General features: G+C 37.2%; 1 protein-coding gene across 1 annotated transcript in view; it reads left to right on the top strand.

Moving 5' to 3' along the window:
• The window catches only part of USH2A (usherin), a 773,469-nt gene that overhangs the window by 178,749 nt on the left and 571,674 nt on the right, over positions 1-23,046 (top strand). The window contains exons 15-19 of the mRNA XM_007466317.1: positions 4,259-4,417; positions 10,370-10,864; positions 11,894-12,163; positions 13,985-14,154; positions 19,046-19,190. Of these exons, the coding sequence (XP_007466379.1) occupies positions 4,259-4,417; positions 10,370-10,864; positions 11,894-12,163; positions 13,985-14,154; positions 19,046-19,190 (1,239 nt within the window). The remainder of the gene's footprint in view (positions 1-4,258; positions 4,418-10,369; positions 10,865-11,893; positions 12,164-13,984; positions 14,155-19,045; positions 19,191-23,046) is intronic.

The raw sequence follows: 23,046 nt of genomic DNA, 5'->3' as shown, positions 1-23,046 counted from the left end.
AGAGCATCACTAATATTCACTAAAAAACATTAAATTGCCATGGATTACGAGCCTCTTTGAGAGTGCTGTAGATGAGACAGTTTATGAATCTTTGAAGTTCCACTAAGAATAACAGGATTTAGAGCCCTAAATTAAAATTCACTGAAAGATCAAATGTACTGTCAGTATTCAACCAACCAAAGTGACCACAGCAAAATATGGCAAATCACTGAATTCAAAAATATAACGTGCTGTTTGGAAATAATTCTCTTTTCATGTGTCATTCTGAGATTGTTATTACTCACTATCCTATATCTAAATAGGCATATGGACAGTTAGAATTTTAACATAACAATGAAAACCCCCTCCAAAAAAAGGATAAAGGGGAAGCATGAGAATGTATCTAGGTTGAATATTTTTCTTGAAAAATGTGACATCAGTATTATCTACCATAGGTTTAGAGACATTGTCTTTAGGAAGCCTATGCGTAAGATATGGAATTTTATATATTTCAAATCCAGTGCTCTTGATATACTTTCTTAAAATGCTATTGTTGGATTATCTCATGTCTTTAAAATGGAGTATATCATTCATGAGTACTGATGAATTAGTAATAGCTCTTAGTTGAAAGTCTGTGCCTGGTGTGTTAGGATAACTTCACGTTACTACTCCATACTTCTCACTCTGCTCTGTTCCCCAAGATTCTGTATGTTCTGTGTCAGCAGGCTCTCTTGCCCCCTGACTCTCGGTTGGTTTCAGCTACAAGTAGGAACCTTCTAGTCATCTGGGGGAGGGCTGGCAGAAAGGGAAGTCAGGACATTTAATCCCCAGCTCCCTGTCTCAGTGTAAGACTGGCCTTGAGTTGGCTCTGTCCTTCAATGAGTGGTCAGATGATGCTCTTCACACTTCCCTTTCTGTCTCTGAGTGCTGTGCCCCTTCAAGCTAGGGATAATGTGTGAGAAAAACTTAACATAGCAGGCCTGAATGCTTGTCTTTAGAAAGACCTGCTTACAAAGTTGGCCTTTGGCTGGCATCTGGGATTTGGATTGTGTGATGACTCCCACCATCCTCAGAATTATTAAGAAGGGCTCGCTGTCCCTTAAATTTTGTACAGATTACATGGTTTATGCTTGTTGGGCTGCCACCCATAGGAAATACTGGCCTCCATCTTCCCAGTTTTGAGACCAAAGAAGGAGTCTGGAGTCAATGACAGAGATATGAATGATTTAATGGATGGGGAAGCTTACATGTCTGAAGCAAGGTCCTGGAGTGACACCCCACCATATGCAGGGGAGAGCAGGCAGGACATGGCTGTAGGCTTCACTGGGGGGTGGGAGGGATTACCAGTTATAGGGGGAATTACCTCTGGCTGGCTCTTCGGTTACCAAGGAAACCAGCAGTGGACCACGCCCATCACTGCCTCTGGTAAGAACAGTCATTAGCTGGGACCTGGGGCAAGTGTGTAGGATGGTCAGTGCTCTGAGTAGGATGTAGGTGAAGCAGGCACTGGTTGAACAGAGGATGTACAGAGAGCAAGAGGACAGCCCTCTTGAGTGGCCTGACCATACAGTGCTTAACACCTGCTTTCTTTCTGGGAGTTTGGAATTTTGGTGTGTGCCAGGCAGAGACTGCCTACATGAACAGTCCCCAGTATAGACCCTGGGCACTGAGTTTCTAATGAACTTCTCTGGTTGGCAACATTTCACGTGTGTTTTTATATGTTGCTAGGGAAATTAAGCCCATCCTCTGTAACTTGAAGCTTGTGCCTGGTTTCTCCCAGACTTTACCCATGTACCTTTTCCCTTTTTTGATTGTACTCTGTATCCTTTTGCAGTAATAAATCTTACCCATGAGTAGGACTATATGATGAGTGAATGAATTTCTAGTGAATTATTGAGCCTGGGATTGGTCTTGACCTGTGACATAAGTAGTAAAAGAGCTCTGCTATTACCATACCCCAGAGTACTGCTCCATGTCTTTTGATTCCTTTACATTCTGCCCACCCTTTTGAAAATAGTTTCTTTATTAAGCTGTTTATTAAATCACTTGAGTGTGCACTTTCTTTTCTTCTGGAACATTGACTATCACCTAGTGACTGCAGATATTTCATATAATAATATTGATAATTGATCGATTCATGATCGATTCATGATTTAAAACTTTTTCTCAACAGAATGATTAATGGTTTACAAAATAAGTTAACACAGCAAACTGTGCCTTTGTCATTTTATTCAATGAGAAAGTCCGATTACATTATGCTTCTCTAAATGGATGAAGGGTTATGCATCTTAAACCAGAGGCGGGTAAATAAACTGGTGGTTGATTGCCCTTAAAATATAGTTAGACATTGTTTTTCTCCTTTACCATTATATCTTCTGGGGAAAAAAAATGTAGACTGCTTCTCCAAAATAGGGAGACTATGAAAAATATAGTGATAAGAAACAATGTGTTCATAGTATATATTTATACTCTAAAAATATCACTAAAATAGTGAGGTGAATGCTCTTATGTGCCTGATGGAAGCAAACATATTATCTCTAACAATCACAGCATTTTTTATTTATTTAATTTTTTTGTGCTATACAGCAGGTTCTTATTAGTTATCTATTTTGTATATATTAGTATATATATATATATATATATATATATATATATATATATGTCAATCCCAATCTCCCAATTCATCACACCACCACCCCCTGGCACTTCCCCCCTTGGTGTCCATACGTTTGTTCTCTGCAACTGTGTCTCAGTTTCTGCCCTGCAAACTGGTTCATCTCTACCATCCTTCTAGGTTCCACATATATGCATAATATACAATATTTGTTTTACTCTTTCTCACTTATTTCACTCTGTATGACAGTCTCTAGATTCATCCATGTCTCTACAAATGACCCAATTTCACTCCTATATATATATATATGTCAATCCCAATCTCCCAATTCATCCCCCCCACCCTGCTTTCCCCTCTTGGTGTCCATATGTTTGTTCTGTACATCTGAATCGCAGCACTTTTTAAGTTAAAGTATAGTTGATTTACAGTGTTTTGTTAGTATCAGTTGTACAGCAAAGTGCTTCAGTTACATACATATATTTATATATATTCTTTTTCAGATTTTTTTCCATTACAGATTATTACAAGATATTGAATATAATTACCTGTGCTAAACAGTAGGTTTTGTTGTTTATCTATTTTATGTATAGTAGTGTGTATCTTTTAATCCCAAACTCCTAATTTATCCCTTCTCCCCCCTTCCCCCCCCCCAACTGCTTTCCCTTTTGGTAACCATGTTTGTTTTCTATGTTACAATCACAGCATTTTTAACAGGTGTTATAAACAATCATAGCAACTCTAACAGGTGCTTGGTGTTCATGTAGTACATTTAATTTGTTTCTTGCTAGTATTTAGACTATTTAACATCCTTAGCATCCGCAGCTATTTGTATCATCAGCTATTGTTCTTTCTTTTACACTATGCTCTGTGAAGCAAAATGAAACATTGTGCTTAATGGAATGGAAAACTTCCTTTTAAAAAATCCAAAAATTACACGACTTATTTCAAGTCTCAACACAATTTATGTGTATCAACTTTTAAGTTAATTAAGTAGAAAATAAATATTATGCATCCTTGGATAGTTTCTCTGAAAAATTCAAAGAAAGAGGTGGAGAGTTAGAGAAATACTGTATGTTTTCATTTATATGTGGAATCCAAAAAAGAATGAACAAATAGAACAAAACAGAAACAAACTCATGGATACAGAGAACAAACCAATGGTTGCCAGAGGGGAGGTGGGGAATGGGTGAAATAGGTGAAGGAGATTAAGTACAAACTTCCAGTCACAGAATAAATAAGTCAGAGGGATGTAGTGTACAGCACAGGGAATATAGTTAATAATGCTGTAATAACTCTGTATGGTGCATTATCTATACAAGTATCAAATCACTATGTTATATACCTGAAATGAATATAATGTTGTAAGTCAACTATACTTCAATAAAAAAAAAGTGCTTATGTAAGCTTTTGTGGGTTTTTTCCCCCAACCATATTCATGTCAGCTGCATTGACCTACAAGTGTATTTTATGTTTATAGATAAAAAGCTTTGTTTTAGAGAACTCATGATGTATACCCTTTGTTTATTAATGTCTTGGTAAACCACATGTCTTCTTGATAAAGTAATCCTGAATCAGAAAGAGCTCTTTGCTGGATATCTTACTTAAGTTTACTTGTGTCCTTATTGATTGCCTTTGCTGATACATGCTCTCTCCATTGTAATTTAGCTCCATCCCAGCAACCTCCACCCAGAGGAAAAGTTCAAAATTCTTCTGCTATCAGTGTTTCCTGGAGTCCACCTGATTCTCCAAATGCCCACTGGCTCACTTACAGTTTATTCAGGGATGGTTTTGAAATCTACACAATTGAAGATCAATACCCATACAGTGAGTTTCGAGGTTTGGTGATGGAAAGATATAATATTCTGAAAATTGATACATTAGTTAAGTTCTTTGACATTGAGGAGACATGTTGTTGTCTAGCATGGAGTGTTTCAGCAGAGAGAGAATTACAAATCTCACTAGTAATCAAAGAAACGCAGTGAAAATGAGATGCTTATTATTTGTTAAGACATGAATGCTTATCAAAGCCTCAAAGATGAAAACAAATTACCCTTTCCAGGATTAATGAGGATATGGAGAAGCTAGAACTTACGTAAACTGCTGGGCTATCTGTGAGGGTTCATTGGTATGACTTTTCGCGTGGGATAACTTGTTAAAATATATGAGAAACCATTTGACTCAGCAAACCTACTTTAGAAAATGTATCTCAAATGAATAGTCGTAAAGGGACACCAAATCACAAAATATGTCCAAACCTGCACAATTTGTAATTGCAAAATATTGGAAAAAAGTCAGACATTCAAAAAACTTTCAGTAAATCATGGTACATGACATAATAGAATCTGGCGCATTATTAAGTAAATTGTAGAATATGGTCACCTATAAAGTGCTCTCTTAGTTTAGTTATTAATGAATGGGAAATATCCATGAAATACTGTTTAAGGTAACTAAAAGATACTAAAATAATCTATGAATTATATTTTAATTTAAAATATATAAAAGTACTGGAAGACTTACAAGAAACTGGTCTATCATTTTTCTGGGTATAAGGAGTATAGAAAATTTATCAAATATTTCTATTATAAGGGGTTCACATTTTAAATTCTCAGGTTGAAAAATGGACTTTTCAAAAAGGGACATCAGAGTCCTAACATTCAAGCAAATGGTCTAATTATATGCATACATTGCCATTTCCACAGAGGTAAAACCCAGCAACATGGAACCAAATTGAGAGAAGGGTGTGAACAAATCATGAAGACTGTCTTTGCACCTGTAACTATTATGAAGATTTTGAAGGAGCTGGTAGAAATCAAACTGTTTAGACCCATTATCTTTAAAAAGATTTACTCAGATGTTTTAGATACTTTTTCCCTAAAGACAGAAGGAAAACTTGGAAATTTTCTTCCAGCCCTGTCTTCTCTGATGTTTGCTTTGGTCATGTTTAGCTACAAGCTAGTTTAAGAAACTAGTTTAAAAGAAACTAGTTTAAGAAACATTGGAACAGTGATTCCAATTCAGGTTTCCATGTTGTTCTCTTTGTTTAAGACCCAGTTTTCCAAATTCTAGTTTAACATGATTGATTAATTAGAAAAGTATATAAGGCTATGTAAAAACACTGAAGTTCCATAATGTTTCTGAAAATGATTAGGAAGTTGCCTTGTTTTGACATATTGATTGGCGTTACAACTTTTGCATAGCATACGGTTTTATTTTGTGTATATTACAGTAGGTTACGTTTTGCACCCAGTTCTGTATGACTTATGTTATTACATTCAGTACTTTGTGTTAACTCTGAATGTCTCTTCAGTACTCCTAGTCTTCTTTGAAGTTAATGGAAGCTCTGAACTTTATAATGCAGATTGCAAAGGGAAAGGAACATCTGTCTACATCTGCCATGTTGGCAAAGCATCCTAAAAACCTGCTACTAGAATGTTTATTTTCTTCCAAATGTCAGCATGATCCAGGTGTCCTGAAACTTAAGTTTTTGTGATAGAAGAAGAGAGAGTTATTGAAATATTGAAAGTGATTTTGAAGATGACACTATTACTGGTTGAATTATTTCTTAAGTTGTATATTAGGGTCACTCTATTTTCCATATAGGTTAATTCAATAGTAAAATTAAACCTCAATTATACCCTTCAACCCAGAGGCATGTTTTACATAGTAACATACAGTGATCTATTTTATAGAACATTCCACGTGAGTACAACACTCTGGCTCTTTTTCATGATTGCACTAATATAGAATCCAAATAACAGTTTCTTACATAATAAATGTGTGCTCGTTCACTAATCAGAAATTTATATAATCCTATTAAACAGGTATTATTTCTTAAATCCTTATTTTTCATTAAAAAGTGCCACTTCTGGCATTTCTTGACAATCGCTATAATTAATGATATGCAAATTATCTGCATGATGGCATTTGAACAGTAAGAACAGTTGGTTAATGCTGTCAGAATTTTGTATCATTCTAATAATACCCTCATGTTTATTACTCTGTTTCCAGTGTGTGGATAGCATGTGTAATATGAAGAGGAAACAGTACTTATATCCAGTCCTATGAACACAGATCTTTGGGTTAAATAAAGGCATTTGGAATTATAGGTGGAGAATCGTTGAACTTTTCAAAGAAAATTAATAGTGTGTCTTCCAAGCAAGTTTGACCATTTGGTTGAGACCATTATAGAATTCCTTGTTAGAATAAAACTTTTCCTAGCTGGCCTGATGCACTAAGAGATTCTCCAGGGCAGTAGTTTCCAACCTAAGATCATAACACACCGGTATTTTCATTTTTACATCTTGCAAACTATTTGTTCTTAGTAATACTTGCTAATAATGATGGAATAATTTTAAAGTTCATAAATAACTTTTAAAAAGGAAGTTAAGGTATAGTCAGTGGTTTCCCTAGGTAACATTTCACTCATTTTGCATCCTAATTAGTTTTCAAGAGTAGAAGAGAAAGGTGTAAGTTAGCGCAGTGGGGGTTGTACATAATCAGCACCTAACACTGTCTCCCCTGCAGCCACGATTAGGGCTGCCAGTAGGTATTTTATGTGTTATAGGGGTGAAGAGAACAGCTATTGTAGGAAATAGCACACTTTTGATAGTATTGAAGTTTTAAGGGGTAGTCAGAAAATCATATTACTTTTTCCTACTTGGGTTTGAAACTAAAGGGGAACTAGACATAGGATTCCATCTATAAGATGGAAATGAAAAATAAAAATCATCATCATTATTAATAGAAGCCAGATTGGAAAATATACCTTTTCTCCTGCAGGAAGACAGATTAGAAAAGAAATCAGTAGGCTGAGGATGCTTTGCTTTTTTTTCCGTCCAAATTCACAATCGGTTAAATCTTTCCTCCTTTGGGTCACCATGAGTGGGGAGATAGTCCTTAAATGTTACCCCAGGGAAATGCTTTCACAGGGAAACTAGAGGAAGATTATTTCTACGTGTGACAATTGCTCATGTCACTAGGGACATTAACATAGTTTAAGATGAGAGTTTTAGACAACATTGTATCTTAGTGAACTCTGGGATTTCATTTCTACCTTTAATGTCATTATCATTTATTATTCCATACCACATCAAAGGATCAGTGTAACGAGGGTAAGATGGTTCAGTTACCTCTGAGAGAAATAAACCTAAAAAAAAACAGAAAATATAAGCAGGGGATAAGAATGAAAACAGAATAGATGAAAATCAATGTTTTTTTATTATAAGGGTCTTAATACTATTTCCTAGAAAAAAAATATGTATATGAAGAATCATTCATTCATTCTTTGTTCACTGCTTTGTTCACTGCTTACTGCAGACCAGGAACAGTACCAACCACTAGAAATACAAGATGGAAGGAACAGTTCTCATTATTGAAAAGAGATATAGATAAATAAACCAAGATTACAAAGTAATATATTAAATATTGTACCAGAATAGACTTAAGAGTATTAAGAAATATTTTTAGAATATTTCTGAGTATCCTATAAATGGAGGAGGGGTAAGAAGCAACCATGCCTGTGAGGGCAGAGATAGTGATTGAGAACCATTGAAAGTTCCACAGAAGTGGGTGATGTGAGGTGAATTAACCAGATACCACAGTAGAGGAAGAATTACTCTCATGGAAGAAATTGTACAAGACAAGGCATGAAGGTGTGTGAGAAAATAAGGTTAATTAAGGCAACTTGCACAGCTCCATGTAGCTCTGGTGGGTGAGAATGCCGCACACGGGAGGCTGGGGTCAGCCAATATTGTGACCCAGTGCATCTCCAAAGAGGAATTTTATGATGCTCTTGTGCAATAATTTCTCTAAACACCTGATTCTGATTTGAATTTGTATAACTTTTTATTATAAAAGTGGCATATCCAATTAAGAAAATTTAAAGGAAAAAAAATTAAAGCATCACAATTCCAGCATTCTAGTGCAAAAACGAATTTCATTTTGGAAAATTTCTGGGAAAATATGTACTTCAGTTTATTTTGCATAATAATCAAGTCTATGCAGTATTACATTTCATATTTTTTCTCATATTGCTGTATGGTCTTCATCACTATTGTTTTAAATAACTAATATAATATAAGAATCCTATTAATGTAATATTAGACTAATATAACTCATTAAGAAATTCAACTTTAATTTATTTAAACATTTCCTATTATAAATAACACATCAGTCATTTTATATGCTTCCCAAGGAAATGTTTCCCAAGAATATGGCTAAAGATCATGGTCTCATAAAAGATTTTGTAGTGTATACTTGTACAAGTTATCAATTTGTTTCCTCTCCGTTTCAAACCTTGGCTTCATTGCCTGCTTTGTGGTAATGGAGCTGGAACCTGTAAACATTTCTCCTTTACGAGCCGGTATGATGTTGCACTCTATCAGTAGAGGGTGTTGGAGGGATCCTGCAGGAGATGGAGGTTTCTCTTCCTGGTTCTGGTGTGCACCCCTCTCAGGAGATCACTCAACAAGTGATGTTCAGCCATACACAGCTGCCAAGCTACCCTTGGGCAGCTTTTCCCCAGGACCCCAAAGGGCAGCTTTCCCAAGCTCTGGCCCCGTAAGAGTGAGTTCTACAAGATGCACCCCAGAAGACAGTGCATGGCAGTCCCAGTAAATTCTTCTGATGCCCCGGTGGCATCTTCCCCTAGTACCACAGACGGTGGCTTCCCAGTGAGTTCCATGGTGCAGCCTCTCATCATGGGCAGCTTTCCTTGGCACTCTGCCAGTAAGTTTTTTCTCTGTAAGTTCTGTGGTAGAGCCCCTGAGGTGCTAGAGGCCAGATTCCAAGGGAGTTCTGCCTTCATGGAACCTCAGCGAACTTCACCGTCAAGTGGGCCACGGTTGCACCCTGTCCAGCAAAGTCTGATCTCATCCCAGGTCTTATCTCTTCCAGTTCTGTTCCTTCCCTAGGTGCTCTGCTTCAGCCCTGGGGGTAGTAACTTTTCCCTGTCTCTGTCTCTTCTCTTCCTGCATTCTTTAGAGGTTTCTGGTCCCCTAAGTAAGTAAAACCCTTTTGTACTCAATCATTCTGTGTATTCTGCTTTCCTTGTTCGGATTACTCTGTGCTTTCTGTGACCTGATTGGACTCTAGTCTGATATTCAACATATTTTCATGAAGAATTTGCAATGACACATGTAACAGAATGTCAAAATAACCCTTCACTCAGATGGTCACTGTCTTAGTCTGTTTAGGCTGCTATAACAAAATACCACAGGCTGAGTGGCTTCTAAACAACAGAAATTTATTTCTCAGTGTTCTGGAGGCTAGAAGTCCAAAGTCAGGGTGCCAGCATGGTTGGGTTCTGATGACGGCCCTCTTCGGGGTTGCAGTCTGCCAACTTCTCGCTGTGTCCTCACATGGTGAAAGGGATGAGGGATTTTTCCGGGCCCTCTTTTGCAAGGGTACTAATCCCATGTGTGGACTTCACCCTCATGATGTCATCATTTTTCAAAGTCCCCCCACCTCCTAATACCATCACCTTGGGCATTAGGTTTCTAGCATATGAAAAAGGACGCTGTATCATATAAAGAACAAAAAAAAGCTTAAGCTTCTAAATATGCATCATTACAAAAGGCACTTTTCTTATATTGTACTGCACAATAAAAGTAACCAGTATTTGCTTCATCTCAATTTTTAAAAATATGAACCATACTTTTATTCAAGAGTGGATTGGTGTAGTTTAATGTACTTATGTTATATAACAAAAATAATTAGAAATGTTTCATTGCCAATTTGTGGAATGTAACTCTTTTCTTTTTTTTTTTTAAATTTCAGATGTTCAATACTTCTTAGACACTGCGCTGTCACCATATACCTCCTATTCCTATTACCTCGAGACCAGCAGCTTGAGTGGTTCAACAAGGAGTGCAGCTGTCACCTACAGGACAAAACCAGGGGCCCCAGAGGGAAGCCTGAACTTAAGTTATATCAGTCCTATTAGCTCAGACTCTGTGACACTTACCTGGGCTGTACCTTCAAATCGTTCTGGTCCTGTCGAGAAATATATTTTGTCCTGTGCTCCTCTAGATGGCATCCAGCCCTGTGTTCCCTATGAAGGTCCTGAAACCACCGCTACCATCTGGAATCTGGTTCCATTCACCAAATACCGTTTTGCTGTACAGGCGTGTACTAGTGGAGGCTGTTTACACAGCACCCCTCTGACAGTGACCACAGCCCAGGCACCTCCCCGAAGGCTGGATCCACCCGAGGTGCGGAAGATCAGTTCCACAGAGCTTCACGTAGAATGGGCTCCACCGATGGAACCAAATGGTAGGAATTCAAGGCCGAGATTTCCCATTCTTGGGTAAAACATGAAGGAGAATCTGGGTATTTGGAATTGTGCAATAAGATTCTGACAACCGTTTTCAGTTTTATAACTGCATGATGTCATAATTGGGAAACAATTTCTAAAGGTATGCTATTTGTCCTGGTTAGTAGAGTAAGTATATTTCTTTAATCTAATAACAGATTCCACTCATTTAAATTGCCCCCTAGAAGGCTAATATTATCTTTGCTCTTAGTGACATCTGCCATAACACAAATGACGTTTCTAATTTGAAACTCACTTAGGAAATGCATTATATTTGACTGTGTCACAAGTTAGGGCACCCATAAGCAGTAAATTTTCTTTTAAGCAAGAAAAAGATATGAAATAATACAAAAAATACGTATATAGGCTAGCTGACTCCATTAAGTTAATTTTTGGGCTTATATAATTGAACCCTTGGTTATACAGGCCAGCACACCTTCATAGATTTTTAGTAATTTAATATCATGCACGTATTATAACAAAAGCTTTTTTCTTAGGATTTTTAAGTTACTTGATAAAACTAGGTGGAAATGAACTGTAATATTCTAATATTTATGTAAACAAGGCTTATGTTAAGCAGATAATCAAATTAAAGTCCCCAAATTTGAAACTATACAAATTGAAGGTACAGTGATCAAATTTCTGAAAAGAGATAGCTATTCTTAGTATAAATTATGACCATCCTGAAAAATATTGAATTTACCTATCATAAATTATAGTTATTTTGTGTTTGTACACTTTTGCACTCAGTTTTCATTTTCCATGAATATGCTTTTCAGTAATATGCATTCATGTAGCTATCAACTTGTAGTTTGTTTGTTTTTTTTTTAAATAAGTACCTATCATGTGGATTACCAAGAAAATAGACAGGTAATTGAGTCAGAAGAACAAGGAAAGCCAGGACTCTTCACATAACCTAACATCACCCCACCCCTAAAATAGCCCATTTGTCTAATAAGTCCTCTTTGTTCACCGTTTCACTTTTCTAGGCATAATTATAAGATATGAACTATATATGAAAAGACTGAGATCTAATGGAGGAACCAGGTCAGCAGAAAGTCGAGTTTTTCAGAGCAGTGGCTGGCTCAGTCCTTACCCACTTGCAGAATCAGCCAATGAAAATGCATTAGAACCTCCCGAACCAACCACAATCATCACTGGCTTGGAGCCGTACACCAAGTACAAGTTTAGAGTCTTAGCTGTGAACATGGCTGGGAGTGTGTCTTCTGCCTGGACCACAGGAAGAACGGGAGAATCAGGTGAAGACTAATGCTTTGAACTCTACTTTGGAAACTCCTGAATGAAAATATTGCCTCAACTTAAAGTCAACAGCACTAAATACATTCGAAAAGCAAGAGCTGTACATTTACATAAATCAAGGAAATATTGAATGCATAGATTGGTTTCATAGATAGCTCAAGGTCACAAAGTTCTTGCAGTTAAGTTCTAGGGAAAAAAAATAATGTTTTAGTTGTTACTTCAAGGCGCCAAAATGGCTTAACTGTAGTTATAGTCTTTTGGGAATGTTTGTCAAAAATAGCAATTGGTTTCCAGTCCTGAAGTGGGCTGGCCATATGTCCCATCTTGCTCCAAATTCAGTACAATTTACGTTCAGTGAAAGATATAACTGTTACCAGTTTCACAAATCTGTTTTTGTTTTTCTCTCTCTTTCCAAAACAAATAGTTTAGGTACCAAATTGTACCTTAAAATATAATCCCAGACATCAAAATCTATAATTCACAAGTGTGTTTATAAGCAGTTGGCAATATGGTAAGGAAGGATGGTGAAAAGTTTTAATTTTCTTAAGATAGCTTTACTAAGGCAAATGAGATATTTTTTTTTTTTTTTTTTTTTTTTTTTTGCGGTATGTGGGCCTCTCACTGTTGTGGCCTCTCCCATTGTGGAGCACAGGCTCCGGACGAGCAGGCTCAGCGGCCATGGCTCACGGGCCCAGCCGCTCCACGGCATGTGGGATCTTCCCAGACCGGGGCACGAACCCGTATCCCCTGCATCGGCAGGCGGACTCCCAACCACTGCGCCACCAGGGAAGCCCAAATGAGATATTTTTAATCCTCCACCTCATTCTTGATATTATAAACACTTCAAATTTCATGAGCCCTTGACAAAAAAACTACACTTTTGTTATGCTTTGAATCTATAGATGTCCAGAGAAACCCACGTCCCGATTTAAATTGGATCTGTTCGGACTGTGGAGGGTAAGGATAGCTTCAATTTTGATGTCCAAGGGAATCATTTCATGAATAAAATGTGCATGGTGCTTGAGCATCTCTTAATGACTCCCAGCCATCTTGTCCAGATAATAGGGCCATGATAGCACAAGTGATGAGCCATGGCATTCCGGAAGGGGAAAGTCAAGGTCAGAAATGAAAAGTAATGGATGAAACAGCAATACTGGACCCTCATAATCGTATGGGTCACTGGCTAATGAAAGTGCAGTGAGGTCCTTTGATAATACACCTTTGGTTAGCACGTTTAAAATCCATATTAAGATCTCAAGGATGGCAGGGGGAGAATGTATATGTGTATGTCCCTAAACATTTCAATCCAGATTTACTGAAAACTTTTCGAATTTCTTCGGGGTTATTTAGAGCATTTCCGATTTCCCTCTTTCTAAAGAGTAATATTCTCCCAGGAGCTCAGTGAATTACTTCTCTACATAAGAAGTCCAATATGTCATTGTGCGTTGTTCTAAACTTTGTGGACTGAGACATATTCTGTTTTTGTGGCTTCTCCTTTCAAAGACGTCATAAGACCTATGGTTTCCTCCCCAGCTATCTACTAGTTACCTTTATGAACACAAGCAAATTCCTGTTTTTTAATTTTGTAAATGGAAAATATCTTTGTTAGTAATGTGAAGGTGGAGAACATCCTTGCAGATATAAAAATAAGTGAGTGAGTAGCTTTTATACACACCAGCATCTTCTTTGATTTTTAAAAATTAGAATATTATGTAAGGAGTGAGGTGTTTCAGAAACTAGGATAAATGTGTGAATTCAGGTTGAAAACCTGTGAATATGGCATTCATTGTCTTGGCTGTTGTTATTGTTGTCGTTAACAGCGCCTGTATTCATGACCCCTCCTTCAGTCTCCGCCCTCTCACCGTACTCGCTCAATGTGTCCTGGGAGATGCCAGCAGATAATGTGACAAGAGGAAAAGTTGTGGGGTATAACGTCAGTATGGTTTCTGAACAATCACCTCAACAATCTAGTCCGATGGTGTTTTCACAGGTAGTTATTTTCAACTAACGACCTTTCAGAGTTGAATTATGTCTTCATATTGACATTTTCTGTATTTGCAGAATTCTGACAGAATTTTCATTTATATTGGGTTGGCCAAAAAGTTTGCTCAGTTAATGAATGCATTCAATAAATTTCTTGGTGAAAAGGAAAAATATGTCTTATTTTTACTTAAAACCGAATGAAGTTTTTGGCCAGCCCAATACAATCCTTAAAGGGGGCATTCGTTTCTTACTATAATATTTATGTATACAAGGCTCTAAATACTTATATCACTCATTTTTCCTAATATAAGGGTATATGGAAATAAAGTTGGTATAACTTTGTTTCATGAAATCTGCTTTTTCCACTTAGCATATATCCTTAAATATCTTGCAAGAAGCTGACATTCAGTAGCTGTGTACTATCATATTATCTGGGTACACAATAATGATTCAACCAATCCACAATCAATTGATATGTCTATTGTATTAATTCTCTTGGAAATCTAAATGACATTGATAAGAACATCTTATATGTACCTTTCGCATATTTCTATTTCCTAAGAATAAATTCTGAGGGATGCAGTTTATCACAGCTTATAGCGAAGGTTGTGAACATGTTCAAGGTTTGGGATATGTAGTGACATATTTCCTTCTAGTGAGTTATATCCAGCCAGCAGTAATGAGAATAATGATCATAGGTTAAGATTACTGAGGCTTTACTGTGTACGTAGATGAATTCATTTGATATGTATAATAATCCTGGACGATGAGAGGCTCTTGTTACCCTCCAGTTTATGGTGTGACCAGTGTCCTTTCTATCAGCATAAGAGTGACCAATGACAAAGACTGGCTGATGTCAACTGGACAAGTCATTCTGCATACTTGGCCGTTTAGCATCTCTCCTGAGGAAGATGCTCTTTGGAGGACATTAACAGGACATGAAAAGACCTTCGCACTTACTTGATGCCCTGGCCCATGGGCCTATCCACATTCTTCTTCCCTAGACATCCTAGTTCCTGATTTTCTAGTCTTTTTCTCTTTTATGGCCATGTTCAATACAACCAAACCACAGCCATATAATTCAGGGACCCTTCCCTTTCCACACAGAATAAATCACCAGGTGCACTACCTAAAGTTTTGCCCATTGAAAGGATTTCTTTTTATTGCTGGGTTTTAGGACCATCCCTGAATGGAGCTATAGAGCAGCCAGCACCCATTTTTGACTCCATTAACCACATACTAAGACAACCCATCTGCAAACCAAACCACATTTTTCTACTCTCACAAGTCTTAAGGGTCCTCCAAGGAGTCATAGGTAGGAGCTGAGATTGAGCCAGCAGTGTCAGAATGGTGGATGACATGTGGGTTTGGATTACCAGCTTGCACAGCATATTATGCGTTCTGGCTGTAACTTGTATTATAATATTCTGTTCCAAGAAACTAAGATAAGAAAAAAAAAACAAAAAAACATAGTTTATATAACACATCCCAGAAATTAACTTGTTTTTATCCCGCTTTTACCAGTTACTTTGCCATATCACACAACTCTGTGCTTCAGGTTTTATTCATGTGTAAAATGGGAAAACAATGTCTGCTTATCTATACAGATTTTATAGAGCTTAAAGAGCTTGACAAATATTAGATATTGTTATTAGTGATTATTATTAACGGGATATGGCTACATTACATTTTATAAAATATTCAGTGGGACAGGAAAATTTTTATATTGACAAAATTTATGTATATAAATCTGTTTGTTTAAAAGTCTTTTCTTTGTGTCTGAATTAAAATAAGAATATAGATATGTCACTTTATTCTCTCTCTCATACCCTCTCCTTCAAATATTCATCTACCTAATCATATATTCAAGAAAGTGAAATCACAAGTGGTAAAGTCAAATTTTTTATGTTCTCAACAACTAAATTTGTATCCACACTGACCTGAGCATGTCTTGTTATAATCTTAGTAAATAAATAGCCAGAATTTCTGGGGAAAGCCTACTGTAAAAATAACTGTTAAAGGATCGGTGCTATTATCATTGTAGTATTTTAAACTCCTACAGAGTTCTTCTCACCTCTTTAAAGATTAATCCCACAAAAAACCTTTCAATTAGATACATCCTTTAAGACTTGTTGGGCTTCCCTGGTGGCGCAGTGCTTGAGAGTCCGCCTGCCGATGCAGGAGACGCGGGTTCGTGCCCCGTTTCGGGAAGATCCCACATGCCGCGGAGCGGCTGGGCCCGTGAGCCATGGCCGCTGAGCCTGCGCGTCCGGAGCCTGTGCTCCGCAAATGGGAGAGGCCACAACAGTGAGAGGCCCGCATAACGCAAGGAAAAAAAAAAAAAAAAAAAAAAAAAAAAAAGACTTGTTAAGATGAGTCTATGTACATGATAAAGACACAGTTTATCTGAGTGATGATTTTACATGCCCCAAGCTCTAGGATAAGTGTCTCTTAAAAGTCCTGTAATTTATAACAACTATACGTAGAGAAGAAGTAAAATTTCATCAAAATTAGTATTAGTCTACATTTTATCTTTCTTACATTTCATTCTGTGTTCTTTAAAATTCTTTTTTAAAATAGATCTTTATCGGAGTATAATTGCTTCACAATACTGTGTTTCTGTTGCACAACAAAGCGAATTAGCCATATGCATACACATGTCCCCATATCCCCTCCCTCTTTTTTTTTTTTAACATTTTTATTGGAGTATAATTGCTTGCCAATGGTGTGTTAGTTTCTGCTTTATAACAAAGTGAATCAGTTATACATATACATATGTTCCCATATCTCTTCCCTCTTGCGTCTCCCTCCCTCCCACCCTCCCTATCCCACCCCTCTAGGTGGTCACAAAGCACCGAGCTGATCTCCCTCTGCTTTGCGGCTGCTTCCCACTAGCTAGCTATTTTACGTTTGCTAGTGTATATATGTCCATGCCACTCTCTCACTTTGTCCCAACTTACCCTTCCCCTCCCCGTGTCCTCAAGTCCATTCTCTAGTAGGTCTGTGTGTTTATTCCCGTCTTGCCCCTAGGTTCTTCATGACCTTTTTTTTTTTAGATTCCACATATATGTGTTAGCATACAGTATTTGTTTTTCTCTTTCTGACTTACTTCACTCTGTATGACAGACTCTAGGTTCATCCACCTCACTACAAATAACTCAATTTTGTTTCTTTTTATGGCTGAGTAATATTCCATTGTATATATGTGCCACACCTTCTTTATCCATTCATCTGTTGATGGACACTTAGGTTGCTTCCATGTCCTGGCTGTTGTAAATAGAGCTGCAGTGAACATTGTGCTACGTGACTCTTTTTGAATTATGGTTTTCTTGGGGTATATGCCCAGTAGTGGGATTGCTGGGTCGTATGGTAGTTCTATTTTTAGTTTTTAAAGGAACCTCCATATTGTTCATCCTCTCCCTCATGATGTGTTCTTGAGACAAAGAATAATTTGTTTAAAAATGATTCAAGTTTTTTAATTAAATAAGAAGTACCTTAATGTATTTTATCTTAAAAACAATTTCATTTTCTAAAAATCTACATTAAATCCCATGAATATTGTGCTAAATAAGATAAATCTTATAGCAATATTAAGATTTACTCATTTTAAAGTTTTATTTTTCTTAGAAAATTTTAAATCACATTGCACAAAAGAAAAAAGTTTATATCTTCAAAACCTAAGTAGCCATTTTAAAATTGGAAAAAGGATTAATAATTCAGTGTTTGATGCTTTTCTGATTTCTAAATGTAATTGCAAGAAAATGGTGCCAGTGTTTTAAATTATTCCTAGATATTTTGAATCTCCAAAGTCACCTTTATTTCTGAAAAATGTTATGTAAGCAATATAATTTATATTCCAAACACACTGCTTTCTAGAACTACTCAGTTTATGAAATTTTAAAGTCAGTGCCCAGGCACATATTCCAAATGAATTTCATTGTACTCCTAAAGGGAAAACAAAATCTAGAAATTGACTCCAAATGTTATTAATCTTTACAGTTACCTGTAGTATTTATATTTATGGAAGATTATTTCATATGAATGTATATCAATATCCCTTAGAAAAATAGCTTTGTACTCATGCTAGCTGTCAGACTATCCATTTTAATGACTTTTTTTTTCCTGAATATAATCACCAGTGGTCTTTGTATCTACAGACTAAGCAAATTTACATGGTTGCTTTTGATCAATTCTAGTTATAATGACAGGACAAGCTCTCAGTGCTTATTGTTTAATTACTTGTTTATGGACCATAGAGTCTCCTTTGCTCAAATCTGCTATTTTCATTTGAAAATGTGTGATAAAGACAGTATTTCAAAAAAAAAATGTAACTGTTTGATCAATCTGCTTATGCTCAGTTGTACAAGAAAGATAATTGAGAATTGACTTCATGTGGGTGCTCAGTAATCTTTCCTTTTTTCCCCTTTTCCTTCCCGTGGCTTTTTTTTAAAAAGGCAAATGATGGGATTGATTGAACGTAGTGACATCTTTCTGTACCAGCTCCATCACCTAGCATGTAGGCATTACTGCACTGGGTTCATTTTGGCCAAGCCCCGTGGTTTTATTTGGACTTTTTCACAATAACAGTGACAGTATCACCATTCTTTATCTGTACCATCAGTGACACGAACTGCACCACCATGCTGCTTTATGAGGCAATAACTCGGTTTCCTCATTTATCCACTCAGGAACTGGATTATTACCTCATAAAGCAGTGTGATTGTACAATTATCAATTAAATCCTAGCTTGTTGAGGCCCTTCAAAAATAATCCCTTTTCCTAATCGTGGTTGGCAGTAATTCCCTCTGTCAGAATTCCTGGAACTTTGCTTGTCAAGCTAATATTTTTCACCCTGATTATCTATTATCTGACTTCTATGTTTTTTTTTTGCTTCACAGGTGTTATACACTGCTAAATCCCAAGAACTGTCTTATATTGTAAAAGGACTACAACCTTATAGGATATACAACTTTACTATTTCTCTCTGCAATTCAGTTGGTTGTATAACCAGTGCTTCGGGAGGAGGACGGACTTTAGCAGCAGGTAAGCAAGTTCTAAAGGACATGAAAAAGATATTGTGTATTTATAAACAAAACACCTACAAAGCTCAATACCTTCTTTAGTCTGGACTTAATATTTGTCTTTTCTGCTTTCTCCTTCTCTCTCACTAGCCCTTATTGCTACTGACCTTGACACAGAAAAAGAAACTTAAGAGCCCTGAACATCCCTGAGTTGCAACTGTGTCACCATAAGAAACATAATTAGATGCAGAGTGACTACAGGGCTCCCACCACCCTAAGTCCTAAAGGTGTCCCAACAATTGTTTGAAGTGTTTGGCAGCCTTCCTTCTTCTGAGGACTCAGAATACTCCTCCTCTCAATCCTAACTTCTTTTGTGTGGGAGTTGGTCTATCCCATCCTGCCCCATGGAGCTAACAGCAGACATCCAGAAATTACTGGGTTGCCCTGGTATCATATTTTGCCTTTATTGGGTAGGCAGTAGTGTGCTTATTAATCTGTTTATTATGAATATGAAGCTCCTAAGTACATAAAATTGAAATAACAACTTGTTATCAAGTATAATCTTACCAGGAAATAGTTTGTATAATTTTTTGCTTGCTTCACTTAAGCCAAATTAGGTTCACACAAACTTGATTACAGGTATTATTAACACCTATATAACCCAATCACTTACCATTTAGGATATTTTCAAATCAGTTTTTCTGTCAGCATCCAACAAGGTTTAGATTCCTGGTGCTTTTTAAGGAAATGTCCAGATGTGAGGAGGTTAAGAGACTCCTAGGTGAATGACAGCATGCAAACATGTTTAGCTATGAAAATACTCCTTAGACTTTCTTCCTTACTGTCTTCATATACAATTCCATAGTTTTTGTCTTGTTTTATTTTGTTTTCATTCTGGAAAAACTTGTTTGGCTCAAATTATCTTGTATCAATATACAATAAACTTCAAATATAACAAGTAATTTTGTTTATTCAAATTGTCCACCAATGATGGGGACTTTCCTGGCAGTCCAGTGGTTAAGACTCTGTGCTCCCAATGCAAGGGGCACGGGTTCAGTCCCTGGTTGGGGAACTAAGATCCCCACGTGCTGCGTGGCACGGCCAAAAAAAAAATTTCTTTTTTTCAATAATGAGAATGACTCCAAAGTTCCAAGTAATTATGTTTTATTATCTCTGACTGAACTCTTTGTGTTTTTACACATTTAACCTATATGTACAAGTATTTATGGAGTACGTAGCTTGAACAAAAAACATCGTGCTCCTATAAGAATATTTATTTATTTTTATATGCTATGTTATTAGAGAGTTACAGAGTGTGGATAACAGGGGAAGCCTCCCTGTCTCTTTTAGAAAAAATGACATAATTTGGGACTAGGGGATAAAAATTAAAAGAGGAATCTGTCCTGGGGGCTGGAGAAAGTGAAAACAGAAAACCACACAAACCACAGGTCTAGGGGAGGATAAAGGGACTCTGATTATGTGACCGAGCAGAACTGAAATCACAGCTTCTCAGGGTTGTAAAACATTTCAAAGTCATCTAGGGTGACTGTCTAGCCAATATTAATATATTCTATGCAACATTCCTTCCAAGTGTTTGTCCGACCTGTGTTTGATCCTTTAGTGATGGGGAACTACACCTCTCTGGCAAATCCTACCATGTTTAGAGACCTCTTTGAAACGCAATTTCAAAGGTGATACTAATCCAAGATACCTCCCTCTGGTTCCTATTGAACATTCTCCTTCCACTCCCTTGCGGGCTGTCCTCACTCTGATTCACCTTCCTCATGACATCACTTCCAATAACATCTTCAGTAACAATACCCCCAGCCAAGTCTTCTCTCCTCCAGGCTGTGTACTGAGGGACCTCCCAGCTGCACCTCACATGCCCTAGTTTCCAGCACTGGTAGGACAGGCTCTCTCCTTTAGATAGGATCTACTCCGTTTTTTTCAGACACAAACTAAAAGAACTGAACAGAGACATGCCGGTCCCCAGAGACTAGACAGACCCTGGACATGGAAAGAGAAAAGCAGGGAAAATGTCTATAGAATGGCATCTTCCCTGCTTAATGGGCCAATGATCACGTCTGTGTGAATACCATCCTCACTGATGGCAGTAAGAGTTCCTGTGGCGTGGAACTCCCTGCGCCCCAGTGCTATGTGCTGCTCTTCTAGTCACTGGTGAGGAGGCTTAAGGCCACTCCGTCCACTGGAAGCTGAGTGGAGCAGAACTCAACTAGGCCCTCTGAGTCCTCTCCCTGCCTCTTTATCCCTGAAAAACAGAACTTGGAAACCTCTCATAGTCTCCGAAAGCCATGAGATGTGCAAGTTAATTGACTTTTTCAAATTAGAGTTTATTTGTGTATTTTAGGGGAAAATGATAAGCCAGAATGCTGCAACTTGAATTTGGGCTCTGCCATCTACTAGCTTTGTGACCTTGAGTAAATTATATGATCTCTGTGCCTTAGTTTTCCAATTTATAAATAAGGATAACCTATTACGTGGGGCTCTCCCGAGGAGTAAATACATGTTAAGTATTTAAAGCAGTGCCCAGCACAGAGTAAATCCTCAAAAAAAATTGTTATTTTTATCAAGATTTCTATCACAACTGTTTGGTAATACTTTTCTCAGTCACAATGTAAATGTTATAGAATGTCTAATCGAATGTTACCAAAGTCATGCAATTTATTTCACAACTTGGTTTCCGTAACAGTATTATAACATAAATATAACAATGGAGAGTCCTAAAACTAAGGATTGAATGGCAAAAGTAAACTGTAGGGGGGCTAACGTCGAAAAGCATCACGTTCAGAATTATGGGATGCATTTCAGGATTTTGATCAAAAACTACACATTTCAAATTTGTTGTTTACAATATAGAGTTAATAATGTGTCATAACCATATTGTTGCTATGTTTTGCTGTGAGTGCTCAATTCAGTAAGCATCTATTAAGGTTACTGTTTAAAGCACTGGGTGGAGGGGATTCTAGTAGAATCCATTCAAAGATACCTTAACGGTATCTGCATTAAGGTACTGACAAATAACAGGTAGGGTTAACACCTTGGGGGAAAGGATAAAAGAAAGCTATGGGAACGGAGAATACGGGATAGACAGCTCTGATTTAGGAGACTGGGAAATTAGCGCAGGTTAAATGGCACTTGAAATGGACTATAAAGAATTGGTAAAGATTTTTGCAGCTATTATACCATGTGTCGATGTTTGAGGGGCTGTTCCATACTGACATGATGAAAGCTGAGGTTTATAAAGATGTCTCTGTCAGTATAGTGTAGAATAGATTAAAGTGTGGAAATAGAGACTGGTAGACATTCCAAGGGGGCCATGAGAAAGTAACTCAGATAAATAGAAGGAAAGGTTAAAAGAAAGTAGTAGAGTAGATCAAGGAAAGGAAATCCACAGGTTAAGAAGAGGGAGAAATTGAAGATGACAGTAAATATCCTGGACAGTGGTGATGCCACTAAATATAATGCAAAAGACGAAGAAAGAACATATGGGAGAAATAAAACCATGAGTTTCAGCCTGATTATCTGATGGAAACACATCCATGACAATTATGACCAGCCAACAGCAGAAAATGCAAATCTGGAGCTTAAGAAGGATGCAGGTTTTATAGTCACCTGCATATAGAAGGAGGTGAAACTGTGGATGATAATGTATTAGTGAAGGCAGAGAAAATACAAAATAAAAGTTTACATCTCAGTGAATGCTCACATTTTGGGAGGAAGAGGAGAGGAGGAATAAAGGGAACAGAGACGTGGTCAGAGTTAGAAAAAGAACCTAGAAAAAGCAGTATCCAAAAAATCAAGGGGAGAGAGAATTCTAGAAGGAGAATGTTGTCAGTAGGGTCACATGCTGTAGGGAA

Source organism: Lipotes vexillifer, unplaced genomic scaffold, assembly GCF_000442215.2.
Source record: "Lipotes vexillifer unplaced genomic scaffold, Lipotes_vexillifer_v1.1 scaffold139, whole genome shotgun sequence".
In the NCBI taxonomy this organism is placed as follows: Eukaryota; Metazoa; Chordata; class Mammalia; order Artiodactyla; family Lipotidae; genus Lipotes; species Lipotes vexillifer.
Note: the sequence above shows the minus strand (reverse complement) of the source record. Positions and strands in the feature narration are given on the sequence as shown.